Source organism: Scatophagus argus, chromosome 4, assembly GCF_020382885.2.
Source record: "Scatophagus argus isolate fScaArg1 chromosome 4, fScaArg1.pri, whole genome shotgun sequence".
Taxonomy (NCBI): Eukaryota; Metazoa; Chordata; class Actinopteri; family Scatophagidae; genus Scatophagus; species Scatophagus argus.
The window spans coordinates 5,748,257-5,762,564 of NC_058496.1; the positions used below are offsets into that span (position 1 = coordinate 5,748,257).

At 42.0% G+C, this 14,308-nt stretch overlaps 2 protein-coding genes and 1 non-coding gene across 5 annotated transcripts; 2 read left to right on the top strand and 1 right to left on the bottom strand.

Moving 5' to 3' along the window:
• Positions 1-101: 101 nt before the first annotated feature.
• arsk (arylsulfatase family, member K) lies at positions 102-6,404 on the bottom strand. Of its 2 annotated transcripts, XM_046387080.1 has the most exons (9): positions 6,191-6,404; positions 3,646-3,785; positions 3,343-3,472; positions 3,063-3,222; positions 2,488-2,770; positions 2,199-2,370; positions 1,212-1,436; positions 854-1,066; positions 102-731 (listed from the first exon to the last, which is right to left on the bottom strand). In XM_046387080.1, exons 2-9 carry the CDS (start codon positions 3,745-3,747, stop codon positions 457-459), a joined length of 1,560 nt encoding a protein of 519 aa, XP_046243036.1. In that variant the 5' UTR covers positions 3,748-3,785; positions 6,191-6,404; the 3' UTR covers positions 102-456. The 2 variants fall into 2 exon arrangements, with proteins under 2 accessions (XP_046243036.1, XP_046243035.1); XM_046387079.1 differs by lacking the exon at positions 6,191-6,404 and having other exon boundaries at positions 3,646-3,886.
• On the top strand, positions 1,763-1,835 carry trnak-uuu. Its single transcript has one exon. It is a non-coding gene; the product is annotated as a tRNA-Lys (tRNA).
• On the top strand, positions 5,280-13,072 carry arrdc3a (arrestin domain containing 3a). 2 transcript variants are annotated; one of them, XM_046387081.1, is made up of 8 exons: positions 5,280-5,810; positions 7,762-7,843; positions 7,965-8,112; positions 8,322-8,424; positions 8,620-8,876; positions 9,481-9,637; positions 9,732-9,874; positions 9,996-13,072. In XM_046387081.1, the coding sequence occupies exons 1-8, from the start codon at positions 5,531-5,533 to the stop codon at positions 10,062-10,064; spliced, it is 1,239 nt and encodes a 412-aa protein (XP_046243037.1). In that variant the 5' UTR covers positions 5,280-5,530; the 3' UTR covers positions 10,065-13,072. The 2 variants fall into 2 exon arrangements, with proteins under 2 accessions (XP_046243037.1, XP_046243038.1); XM_046387082.1 differs by having other exon boundaries at positions 5,670-5,810; positions 7,691-7,843.
• Positions 13,073-14,308: the final 1,236 nt, after the last annotated feature.

Consider the following 14,308-nt stretch of genomic DNA (forward strand, 5'->3'; position numbering starts at 1 on the left):
AAGTTTTTACACATGTACACACCTGTATTTTTAAATTTTTTTAAATTTTTAACACATGTAAATACCTGTACTTTTAGATTTTAGATTTATACTTATCTTGTTTTGTTTATCCTATTTTTATACCTTTCACTTTTCTTTCTTGGTCGGGAATACTGCAAGTGCAATGTCTGTACGAAAAAGAATTTCCCTTCGGGGATAAATAAAGGAATTCTGATTCTGACTCTGAAACTTGGAAATGAACAAAGGAAGAAAGTTAATCTATGTCATGTAAAGTCCCACCGGTAGTCTGTGTCCATGTTTGTGTGGTTATGTGTCATATCAGTAAAAGTCTAGATTTTGCCAAAGTGTGAGCCCAGGGCATTAAAAAAGCGATACTTTGAGATGCTCCAGTTGTGAGCATAAAAGTCCAAGTTCTTGTTTGAGTCCAGCTCATTATATAACCATTAAAAAAAAAAATCACACAGAGCCATAGAGCCACTTGTCAATAGCTCTCTCATTGGCTAACGCATCTTTCTGCCAATCCACGTTCCACCTGAGGTTAGCAATGACCTCGCTGTAGTTCCTGCCCAAACTGTCCCGCCAGGCAACAAATGATTTTTTATTGTAGAGGTGGACAGTTGATGAGACTTTTGGATAGTCTACAATGCTACGCAAGAGCTTGTCCAAATACGCCTGCACAACTGGGAATTTGAGAACTACATTGTGAAGTTCCTCCTTGTCCAATGTTATGTCTGCAAAACACAGAGAGTGCAGGAAATCGGTGAGAATCACAACTTTATGGCTGTTTTTTTCTTCCTGAAAGCATATGACCCTTTCAGCGACTGAGGTTTAGTTTCCGAAACTAGGAACTCACCAAAAAGCTGTGGGGGGACACTCAGGCCATCTGCATAGGCAATATATTTCCACCGGCCACTTCTAAGCATGTATGTGGAGGCGTTGACATTACAACCATGATATTCACTCAGAACCCAGTCTGGATGCTGCTTCTTGTAAGTGCTGGCCTTGGACAGCAGAGGAAGGAGTGAGTGGCCACTGAGGGTACCTACTGCTGAAATACCAGCAATGTCTGCAAAATACACAAGTATAATACATCAAGTTAAAATAATAAAATCAAAATTTAATGGGGAATTTATTCTGTTGCTTTTAACTCTAAATATTTTAATGACTTATCTTTTACAGACATTTCAATCCTATGTTTTCTATTTCCTTACCTAAAACAGTAGGATAGAGATCAACCAAAGACACAAGCTGGTTGACCTGCAGGCCAGATGTCATTCCAGGTCCCATGATCAGCAGGGGAACATGGGAACTGCCTTCAAACATTGACATCTTGTAGAACTGCCGGTGCTCCATGGCCAGCTCTCCGTGGTCAGCCGTAAAGATCACAACAGTGTTGTTAAGCAGGCCAGTCTCTCTCAGGGCTGAAATCACTTGACCTGTTGAAACAAAGACATGGTGTAAGACACAGAGTGAGACCAGAACTGCTGCTGGATTTTCACTTAATTCAGCTGAAGAGACTTTATTCAAACTGTGGTGTCAGGATAAAACGGTGGCAAAAAGGATCTCACCGTGACCAATGAGATTTACCCTGCAGAGAGCAGATTGTATGGATTTTAATATGCCTTAACTGAGAAAGTGAATGAAGAAAATAAAACGACTGCACAATCAATATGGGCAATTCAAGATATTTAATAGTTATATTTCGCTTGCTGATGCACAGTATACTTTCTGTCACCTGCTATGATACACCTTGCTTTATAGAGCCCGGATAGCTCAGTCGGTAGAGCATCAGACTTTTAATCTGAGGGTCCAGGGTTCAAGTCCCTGTTCGGGCGGCATCTTTTTGATCACACAATTTCCCCTCGGGGATGAATAAAGTCATCTACCTACCTATGTAGAAAGAAACACTGGCTGTGCTGCAACACAGAAAGTCCTTTCCTAAGACTACTTCACTTGAGTATTTTTGTTCGTGTTGGGATTTTGATGAATGGTGACTCATGTTTTTCTCCAGTGAAGTTCGGTTCTCTGAACCTGAGCAAAGACCCAAATCCTTGCATATTTGGACTTCTTCACCAATCATTTTGGTAATGGAAAGTGATTGAAGAATTTGAGATGTCTTTGGGAGTACAAAAGACTACAGTTAAGCTCAAAGTTCCTACTTCCTGACTACAGAGACTGAATTAGTGCTGTCAACTAACCCAGCATGGCATCAGCTTCAGCACACATGGCATAATAGAAGGCTCTAATGCTTTTGACTTCCTCCTCAGTGAAAACACCACTGCAGTTTTTGGTGAAGGTGGAGTAGTAGTCAACAGGGTGCATGGCAGCCATGGGCAACCATTTAGGTACAGTGATGAGCTCAGACGACACCTGTGTGTGTAAAATAAAACCTTAGAATTCTAAAGTGAAATATATAAAAACATACAATGGAATTCTGCAGTCATGAAGTGAAAATTTTTTTAAGATAGAGGCAAAGAGAAAGCCTGCCCTTTCTAGCCAGTATGGTGAGGTAAGGAAGGTGGATCCTCCTGCTGTGGGCCCCAGCGATTTGGTGTTATATGGATGTGGTAAATTGAGGCCAAGATAAAGAGCAAAGGGCTGGTGTGAAGATGCAGCTCTTTGGTGGATCCACTGCGTAGCCTTCTCCGTGTTGTTCCAGTCTTTTCTCATGATCTTTGTTGTTGACATGTTGCCAACAAGTTGCGTAACTGGTCGGCCCTCTTGGCTCAGAAGGAACTGAACATCACGTGTCCAGGCCTCAACTCGGTTACTGCATGAGTGGCACAAACACAAGCAAAATCCAACAAAATGCAGACACAAAAGAAGAGAGAATGGAAAGAAACATGTAAGGACAAGCATTCAAGAACGTGATTCATGCTGTTCTGGAAAATAGAGGCCCACACACAGTATGTTGTTGCTTATTACTCATACAGTAAGTCACAAGAAAATTTTTTTATATATGAGTTTGCAGTGTTGTTGATCTTAGTTTGGTGAATAAGAAAAAGTTAGTGAAGATTCTCTCTTATCTGAGATACAAGCGCAACCAAAGCAACTGTCCCTACCTGACAGTGTGACTCCCTGAGGTGTAGTCCAGCTTGCCCAGCATCTTAGTAAGATATCCATTCGCCTCCAGCAAACCCATCCATGTTGTTGCATTAGCTTCGAGACACTTGTAGTTGTTCCATGACTGCGTGAGGTGGACAAACTGACCACTCCACATTGCTGAGAGCAAAGATTAAACGGTTTAACTTTATTCATCATTACACCACCATCTTAAATATCACAATACTTGTCTCACATGTTCAAAGGTAAATCCCCACTGACTTTCAGTGGGTAACTGACCTGCTCTTGACGGGCAGCAGATCGGTGAGTTGGTGTAAGCGTTGAGGAATGTGGTACCAAGCTCCCTGAGGTAGTTCACAAATGGCAGCTGCACAACTTTGCTGCCAGGTTCAAAGGTTAATCGCCCATCCTGCAGGCAGAGGAAAACTGACATTCAGCCAGCGATTCACAGCCAAACAAAGATTAAATATAAAAAAAACAAGCATCTATCTGTATGGTGCTTAATCTTGTCTTCTCTTAGTAACTGAAATCAGCAAAAGAAGCTGCTACTTTGACACTTTCTGTTCTGTAATTCACACTTACAAATGCATCACTCATCACCATCACAATGTTGGGTCTGGTTCCATTTTGGCACAAACTTTGACCAAACATTTGAAACAGAAAAGTCAGAGCCAACACTTTCATATTCCCGACAGCGTTTCACCTCCTTGCAATATGGCGATCTGCCGTGGTAAAGAGAAGAGATTTGTTCAGGGTTAGCAGAGGAAGACACTGATAGAAATTGTTCCTCTATGACGGCGAGTGTTCGACTTTGAAAGACTTGATGTAAACATCCTGGTTACGCTTTCAAAATAAGAGTTTCCTTGTTTCGTTTAAAATGCAGCAGTTCAGTTGTGCGCATTGGTTAAATATGAAAAACATCTGACTTATTAAACATATTTATATATCAATCACATTCATTCCAAAATAAATAGAAGAAAAAAGTTTTTCAGGGGGACAGATGAGATACGTTTTGAAACCTGCAATGACATACTGAAAGCTCTCGGGGGCAGCATTCATCTTTTAATGAAGCATCTGAGTGGCACAACATTTGATACTGACTTGACACTGTCATGAGCACAACTATGTATAGGAGAAATATTAGTGCAAGTGATGCATTTTTAAGAATTATATAACGTAGCATGGCCCATGATAAATAATTATTTCGTTCTAATTGTGTTTTAATCAAACACTATCTCCATGCTCTTTGTGTCCGACTTGTACTGCAGAACTAATGTAGCACCTTGTAAATAATCAGAATAAACTAGAACCAAAAGGATCACTGTTTCGCCTTCATGAATTGCTTGTCGGGAGCAATACACATGAGTTACAGTGCTGTTCAACAGGTGATTCTGCAGATGTGTGTAGAGGCCTTCACGGCCACCAGGGGGCGTTTCGAGCCTCAGAGTTGTTTGTTCAACACAAGGACAAATCCCAACCGAGTCCCCCCAACACCCCCATATGTGCATGGATCATTTTAATCTGAACACAAAAAACACCATATGTGACAGATGAACGTATAGAAAGCATATCTGGAAGTCTGCTCACCCCCCCCCCCCCTTTACACAGTACCCAGCAGTCTACATGGTCAGTGCTGCTGCAGACATCATGCAGCATTCAGCTGTTATTTTCTGTTGACTGCACATGGATGTAGAAGTTGCAGTGAGCGTGTGTATCGACTACATCACTGATGAACGTGTTTATGTTTGAGCCACATGCCTTGAAATAAGGCTGTAAGCTGTAAAAAAGATCTTGAGGTGATGTACAATATATGAATCAATTATCACTATATATGCACATATTACGAAGGGTGGAGAGATGCGCATTTTCCTTTATTCCTAGTTCAATCAACAGACATATTTCTTAGATCAATTTCTGAATTAAAGTCAGGAAATAAGTCAGCTGTGGGGCCTTTTGGAGAGTTATGTTCGTGTAATTTAAATAGATCTTATATAAAACAAAAATAACAACAAATTACCTGTAATGCTTCGCTTACAAACCTACAGTGGGGAACATTTCTTTGTGCAGACTTTCAGCTGTTTGACCAAACTTGTCATATGGCTCAGTGCCACACTTCTCTGCCTTGTTCCAGAAGGCGGAAGGAGGGGGCAGTGAAGCCCTGCGCATGCGCCCAAGGTTGTTTTTCACACAGCTCATCGCTTAAAGTGAGCCGAGCAACGGGGGTTTCCTTGTCTTTGACTGGAGACCAACCAGGAGAGAGGCGGATGATAACAGCATCCCTTGCTGTTATTCAGCCATCACACATCTCAATGAACTGCTCTCAAAGAAACCACTGATCGTGCCCACTGCTTTTTGCAGGGCAGAGATACAGATCAGTGTCTAAAAACTGCATCTCTTTTTCATATGAGATTATTTTTTCATAGACTCTTTTTTATTTCAAGGTCTCTGTAGCCTATCTCTTTCCACCATGGTGCTAGGAAAGGTAAAAAGCTTCACAGTAAGCTACGACTGTCTCAATGACAGCAATGTTCCCGTTTTCTCAAGCGGGGACTGCGTCTCAGGGAGGGTGATCATCGAAGTCACGGGAGAAATCCGTGTGAAATCTCTCAAAATCCACGCAAAAGGATTTGCAAAAGTTCGTTGGACTGAATCGAGAAATGCTGGATCCAACACTGCCTACACGCAAAACTACACAGAAGAAGTGGAATATCTAAATCACAAAGATATTTTAATTGGACACGAGAGAGGTAAGAGAGTGTGGTCTTATTTCTTTTTAGCACAGGTTTTTAGAGAAAATGAGATGCTCTTTGTGCTGGTTGGGGATCAGGTTCATTGGAGGATGAGGATGCTGGTGTACCGAATGTCAGGGGGGGAAAGTGCTAATAACTTAGTAATGTACACAATATAAAGATGCATAAGTTTCATATTGGAGCTTGTTTTTGTGGTGGGTTTAAATGTGGTTTGTGACATGAGATAAAAATAACTCCATCGTTAGCCTACTTGTTTGTGTCAAGGTGTCAGAATGAATGACAGGAGCTCGAGCAACTGTGTTTTTCATAGTATTTCGAGTGTAAAACGACAATTATATAACATTTTCGAGACACAGGACGATAGAGTAACAACTTAAGACGATGTGTCCGCAGCTTTGTTAGAAATTTTCAAGGCAGAAATGCGTTTTATTGGGTGTTTCTTTGTAGCTTTTCTTAAGTTTCCACCCATTGTTCAAAGCGGTTCAATCCTGTTCCGAAAACTGGACCTGGTGAAGGCGGGGCAACGCGCATGCTCCTCCCTCAGCCGCGTGTCATTGGCTGAGGTGCCCATGTGTGGCCAATGACATCACTCATATGCAGAGATTGACAAAAAAAATTCTGCAACTTTTTAATTAAGAAAACACCTGCAAAATGAAACTCTCAGATAGAAGCACCTGTAGTTTGATTTAAAGCCTATTAGAAGCTACAGTACGGTACTTTGTTTCCGTTTAATAAACTCTTACTTTGTGCTTGTGTTTTTCTGAAATGAAATACGAGATAGAATTGGGCTTTATTGTAAGCAGCTTTGTCCCTGCAAAGAATGGTGTCGTTTCATCCAGACTGGTTTGTTTTTCATAGTGAAAATCAGCCCCTTGTGAGCATCTGCATTTGCACTTGAGTGCCTTGTAATCGTTTGTGTTTAACTTGATGTATTGGTCCGTTTCTCTGAATCATTGAATGGACAGGTTCTGGTCCACCCTGCAGCAGCCTGTGATCAGGGTTTGTCCAGTCGTCAGTTCCCCTCTGCGTTCATTTTCAAGGCAAATTTTTGTACAACAAATAGTTGATTATTACCAAGGTAAACTGACTGTCGTAGACCAGAGCTGTTGGTGCGTCCCTGAACAGTAATATTAATACCTCAACACAAGTTACATTTACGAGCTCTTTATAAAACATTCCTGGTGAAGCTGAGGTGGATTAAAGCGGCGGAAAGCCGCGATGGTTGGCGCTCGGAGCAGCGTCGTAGTAGTGACTGCGGTGTCGCACAGTGAATGCGTAATGAGAGCAGAGCGGCTGTGGGAAGCTGCTCACACCGGTTTAGGCCGGTCTCCTCCTGCTGGAGTCTGCCGTTTGACTGACAGCTCCGCACTTGTTTACCACACGGCTGCTGCTGTGGGGAGGGAGTGCTGAGCTGGCAGAAGCATAGCCGTCCTGTCGTCCCAGCTCTTCAGAATAAACTCTTTGGTTTATTAATATACTTAATTAATTTTTTTAAATGAAAAACTGTTTTTTTTTAATAGGAGTTTAACGGTGCGAAAGTGTCCTCCTCCTGACAAACATTAGATTATCTTTAATATTCCAGACATAGAAAGAACAGAAATTGGTCCTTGTTTGTGAGACAGATTTACCAAATAGGATCTTATTGTTGCCCCACATTGCCCCAATTTTCCCCCCATCATAGCTTATGTATTTCCATCATGTATGGCACAATGGGATCTAGTTCTTTGTTCATTCAAAGGCACAATCAACTTCTTTGGCATGCTCTAAATATTGGTTTGCTTCTTATCTTTAATTACATTAATTTTCCAAAGACAGATAGTAAACCCCCTTAATTCTCTTTTGTCTCCCCCACCCTGTGTTTTTGGTATGACTTTCAGATGCCTTCGTAGAGCATTTTACGCAGGTATGGTATACATGTGTTTGGAATATTGTCCTCCTTGTTTTTCAGACGATGACAACTCTGAGGAAGGACTCACCACTATCCATTCAGGAAGACATGAGTATGCATTCAGCCTCGAGCTTCCACAGACGTGAGTGTCTCAAAACTGCACTCGAGTCAGAGATCAAACATCAATACCATCGTTGTTCAGCTGTGGCATGAATGAGCTTTTGACAGCTCACATAACCCCTTTCTTGTCTTTCCTCTTCTAGACCTCTGGCTACCTCTTTCGAAGGGAAGCATGGCAGTGTGCGCTACTGGGTGAAGGCAGAACTCCACAGGCCGTGGCTTCTGCCCATGAAGACCAAGAAGGAATTTACAGTCTTTGAGCACATTGACATCAACACTCCATTATTGCTGGTAAGCTCTTTTGAAGCAGCCTTAGGTGTCTTTTAATTGGCCGAGGTGCTGCCTACAAATAGGAAGATAAATATTCAGGGTCAAAGTGAAAATGTGGTGAAGTTTTGACTGATTACGCAGCGGATAGCAGGAGCAGAGCAGTCCGTACATTATTGTCAGCCCTTTTGAAGATATCATTTGCTAATGTATCTGTTTTCCTTTTTCTTCAGTCACCACAGGCTGGCACGAAAGACAAAACGCTTTGCTGTTGGTTCTGCACCTCAGGTCCTATTTCCCTAAGTGCCAAAATTGAAAGGAAGGGATACACCCCAGGTGAGAATAAGTAAATGTTTTATAATGCTACATCTTACTTTGTCTTCCGTTAACCAAATAACTGAATGGAAGTATCACACTGTACAAATCACTGCGTTTTCTAGTAATCACACACCAGATTAAAAAAAATGATCACCATCGATCGAAATGGAAAAACTTAAGTTAACCTCACATCTGTCCTCCTGAACTCTCCAGGAGAGTCGATCCAGATCTTTGCAGAGATTGAGAACTGCTCATCCCGCATGGTGGTGCCAAAGGCAGCCATCTACCAGACCCAGACCTTCTATGCCAAAGGGAAGATGAAGGAGGTCAAGCAGCTGGTGGCCAACCTGCGGGGAGAGTCTCTGTCCTCAGGCAAAACAGAGACCTGGAGTGGCAAGATGCTGAAGATTCCACCTGTCTCACCCTCCATCCTGGACTGCAGCATAATTAGGGTGGAGTATTCCCTCATGGTGAGTATGTTTGTGCCACTCCTGCTTCCCATTTGAACAGTTTTGCCAGCTTGCTTCTGTGCAGAGATCATTGGCATAGAGACGCAGGTGTTTTTGACTTCATTACAGTCTATTCCTGTCCTTGTTATCGCCATTGCTCGGCACCATTATCGACACAGAATCAATATTTCCTAGTAAGCCAGTATCTCTCCTGGTAAAGGACGTGGCTGACTCAGCTTGCTTTACCAAATCTGGGCCTTGGATTGCACCAGGTGTTCTCTCCACATGCTGCTAAGAGCATTAGCCCAGAATATCTTTGGTAACACCTGCCTCGAGGGTGCTTATACCCTCTTTACCTTGCTAACAGACAGCCACCAGGCAAGGGCTCTACCTTGCATAAGCAAGCGACCTCAAGACATTGACCCACATGTTGCTGAATGACTGCAAAGCAGTTTAACCCTGACTAGCATGGTTTCATCTTAGAGCAGATTAAAAATCTGTTTCATTTCATGCTGCATGCTTGGCTCCAGAGCCCTCTTTTTAGTACATTGCAGCACAATTGTCGTGCCTCCACAGTAATTTGCATATTCTAACCTGTTTTGGTTATCCCTATGTCTGTGCTCAGGTATACGTAGACATACCTGGGGCGATAAACCTGTCCTTGAACCTGCCCCTGGTCATCGGAACCATCCCTCTCCACCCCTTTGGCTCCCGTACCTCCAGCGTCAGCAGTCAGTGCAGCATGAGCTGGCTGGGCCTGGGTCTGCCTGAGAGGCCTGAAGGTGGGTTGAATGAGATTTATGTTTCAGATTTATGGCTCTATTCTGAGTTTAATTCCCCTAGAATGTGAACATGTGGCTTGCCCCTCCTCTGCAGCTCCTCCAAGCTATGCAGAAATTGTGACAGAAGAGCAGAGGCAGAGCAGTCTGGATGTGCCAGCAGCCCGTGAGGAGCTGGACGGACCTCTCTTCGCCTACATTCACGAGTTCCGCTTCCAGCCTCCACCTCTGTACTCTGAGGTAAGCATCAATGAAATAAAGAACATTTGTCCATTAATTTTTTTTTTAGTACAGACTAAATTAAATCAGCTCTGTGTTTCATTAAATAAACCCTCTTTTGCTGTTCTGCTCTCCACTCCAGATCGATCCTAACCCGGATCATGCCAGCCGTACAGAGGAGCGCAGACTCGACGCCTGTCCGTCACGCTGAAGGGTATTCCTGCAATTCCCCTGAGCGAGTCGGGGAACTCAAATGAACCAGCTTGCAAGGCTCAGCTTTGTTTATTTTTCTCCAACAACGGTGTTCACTTAACACTGCTGACATCAAGAGAAAAGTATCCAACAAACCAACCAAGACTTGGACAAATACCCACAGTTGAGTTGGGTTGGACAAATCTGTTCCTGCCATCCCTCAGTGAGAGAAACAGGAGTCACTGGTTTGGGGTATTACTTCCTTCCTGTGTCAGTCTGCTGAGGGTTGGATATGTACAGATGAACACATTTTCAGTCTGTATGAAACCCCCCCTATCCACTAGTAGCGAGAGCCCTGCTGATAGTACTGACAGTGATGAGGAAGAATCAGCAAGGCTCGACCTGCCAAGCTCCTCTTTGACCCTTGATTCTTCTGTACCCATGGCACATAAGGACGTGGTTCTTCACGCAAAAGGCAGGACTAATCATGTCCAGACTTCAGTAGAATCACCTAAAGAAAAATGGGATGAAGACAGAAAAATATCAACCTTCTGACCACCATAGCCTGTATGAATGAAAGTGTTCAGCGGCAGCGGTTGACAACAGAGCAAAGACTACGTCCTCCTGCCTCATTTGGGATTTTGTTTTGCACATTTATTCTTTACTTGAGTTGTGTGGCTCCATTTAATGAGAACTGAAAAAAAAAATCACTAATAGTTTGGTTTCAGCCTTGTAATGCGCCAGACTAAGAATATGAGACTGCAGGCTTAACTTTAAAGACTTTCATCTGCATAACTTTGAGCAATGCTGAGAACAGGATTTGATTTTGGAAAAAAAGACTGAAAAGGACAAGAACAATGCACTGAATTTGTTTAAGCTGTTTTAAAGAATTTTCTTTTTCTCCTTATGACATTTCCTCAGTGACTTATAACAACTAGACTGGACTCTTACTACAACTTCAGCACACTGTCTCCATCTGAAAGCTCTTTAAGATGTTGCCTCCTCAGCTTGGATCCATGTGTGGCTTCCCTCCTCTTTTAGTTTAACTCTGTTATTCTGTTTCTGTATTTAGCTCCAATCGTAGAACAGCTTTTAGCCTTTTTTTGTGTTGAGGTTGCTCTGGATTTGGACTAGGAGGGTTGCAGACCTGCATTCGCCACTCAAATCGTAGCTGAAGAGAAACATGAGTCTCTGAGTGAGTGAGTGAGTGTGTGTGTGTGTGTGTGTGTGTGTGTGTGTGTGTAACACAGAGGGTGGTACATTGTGGAGGACTTGCCTCACCCTAATTGCCTGCAGCCCTTCTACTCCTAATCTCAGGGCAAGCCAGGCTTGCATTACTGCCCAAAAAGCACTGTCTCAGGTGGTCTTCTCACTTGCCAAACGGTTGGAAAAAAGAGAGAAAAAAAAGTTATAAGTTTTCTTTTAAATTGCACTGTTAAAAATAACGAAGGGTTTTGGATTTTTTTTTTTTTTAAACTTCCAAGATGAGAAAATAAACCTGCAGATAAGCAAGGCAGCTTTCTGAGATAAATCACATTCCCTTTTTGTCCTGCTGCACTTGCCCAGTTCATCCAACAAACTGTTAGATGTACCAGACCAGTGAAACCAGAATGCTGGCTATAAAAAAAAAGAGACCGAAAAGGAGGAATGACGCTGCTCCTGCATTAAAGGAGCAAACCCAGCACAAATGAGAAAAAGCTGGGGACGTTGCTGAACTTCTGTTGAGACTGGTCAGAACAAGTAGTAGTAGGTTGACATGAGTAATACATTGGTTTTCTCACTCGGTCAACATAAAAGACCAGCTGCAACAGAGGTTTGACATAGTCAGGAAAGAGAAAAGCAGCACTTTTTTGATAAGAAAATTTTTTTAAAAAAAGCATTCAGTGGTGAAGGTCTGGAGAAAAACCTTTTGGTACTAACCTTGTTATCCGAGAGGATTTTTTTCAGTAAAGCAGTGTTCTGTAGGACATTAATGCATTATTTGAATTTTTTTCTAAGTTTACATTTTAAACATAGCTGACACCAGTTTGTATGTTGTGTGTGTGTGTGTGTGTATGTGTGCGCACGCATGTGCACGCTCTTATTGAGATCCAGCTGCAACTAAGTATACAGCTTCTGACCGTAATCGACAAACTGCAGATTATTAAAGTGATCTTATCTTAGTGGCCTTGACGCAGAAGAGACCTGATCATGATTCTTCATTTTTCAGTGTCTATATTAACTCTTCTTTCTCCTTTATTATGTTTGTACACACCCTTTCCATGTTTATTCAAAAGGACAAAAAGGGAAAGAGGAAATAAAAAGTCCTTTAGAAGAAAGCGTTTTTAAAAAATGACATCTTGGACAGGCCTCTCGATTGTTATTTTTTTGAAGCTGATGAGGGTTGACTAATTTTTTTTCCGTATTTCTGGGCATTGGTTTAGTTTGCTTCTTAGTTTACTAAGCAACCTTCCTGAGTTAGTCTCCCTGACCTCTCTGATCCCCCTCAGGCCTGGGGGTGGCAGCTGTTGATCAGCACCCTATCCCCCACCTCCCCATCCGAGAAACGTTTAGGTAACGTGGGACAACAGACCAACTGCTTCTTCCACGTCAAACCGTTCTACCCCGTTGTATTTGTTTGCAGTCTTTTGTTTGGATTTTATCTTAGGGAAACAAAATCAAGCTACACGGTAATGAATAAGCTTACATATTTGTTTCAGGTTGGTCAGTTCCATAGTCCATTTGCTTGGGCCTCAGAGTAGTCCAGTGTCAAAGCTAAGCTAAACTCCTGACCTAATAAAGGCAGGGACTGAAATGTTCAGAGATAAAGAACCTGGCAGACAGGATCTGAAACATTTTAGAAACCAAGTGCAATATCACTCTCTGAATTTTCTCCATTCTCCATTTGTATGTTTGTTTTTATCTTTTTTCTTGTCTGTCAATCATGACGATGTATAGATATTCTATGAATATTCTATGTTCAGAATGATTTAACCCTTTGTCTAGTTCTTCCTTTTGATTTGAATAAACGTTTTGTTCTAAATTGCAGTTGACTGTCATCTGATTTTTTGGGGGTTTATACCATGGGAGCATATACGCGACGCACTTTCACGATAAAGCATATACTTTTAATGCTGTTTTGTCTGAGCATCAATCTTTGACAGAATTACAACAAAACATCCTTTCAAGTGAAAAACAAAAAGAGTTCAAAGTAAGCTGGAAGTGATTAACCATTAGCTATCGTTTTGCCCTGAGAGAAAACCTTTTTTATTTGGTCATGACACCTTTAGATCAGAAGCACACAGGTTGCCACTCAGCTGGGCCCAGATTATCCTCTGAAAGTTTGTACAACATTGCCCCTAGAGGTGGTTTAATAAACTGCACCTGGCCTTGCTGGCAGAAAGTTTCATGATGGCAAGTCTTACACAGCCTTGCTTTCATCATATGTTTATAGAAAAATACACTTAACACACAGTATATTAAACGTTTTGTTTTTATGTAATGTGTTATTACCCCCACAATGGAGATGACGTGGCACAGGTTTTATCCCTCTTTTTGTTCTGTTTGTGCGCGTCCACACTCGTCTTTGCTGACCAAATCTTCCGGAGTTTAACTGGAGATTCCTTAGGACAGAGAAGGAGACACAAAACCAGAGTGAAAAGCCACACTTTCCTCATCACTTGAGTGCCAGTTGTGTGAATCATGAGACTGCATAAGGTCAGAGTGATTCAGAGCGCCAAATAATTTAGTCTTCCTGCCTCATATTACAGGCTCATGTGCTTTTATTGATGGGGGAAGTTATTAAAGTTCATGTCCTTCAATTCATTGTTTTGAAATTGCAGAGCATATCTTTTAAAGCTGAGTATGTAGGATCATCTGTTGAAAATGTATACATTTCTGATAAAAAACAAACATACCCAAACTATGATCCAGCGTGTCAAAAAAATTAGAATTTTGATGTTTAGCTGAAAGGAAGCAGGGATGAGTTACTGCAGTCCTTTCTAGGAAAGTCTCAGTGAAACCTGATACAGGCTGAGGGCTGCAGACCACAGTCACGGGTCGACATGTAGCAAAAGACTTGATTTATTGATCCCTGCTAAAGAAAGGAGCCATGATGGAGGAGGTTTAAATGCACATTTCTTCACAAAGTTCGAGCATCAAATGATTACTTTAGTTGACTTTGAGCTTGTTTTCCCCTCATGTGTTATGTGTGCATAACATTTACATTTTGATACATACACACATTACCAATCCCTGAGTGGTCCTGAAATCTTTTGTGGCTTG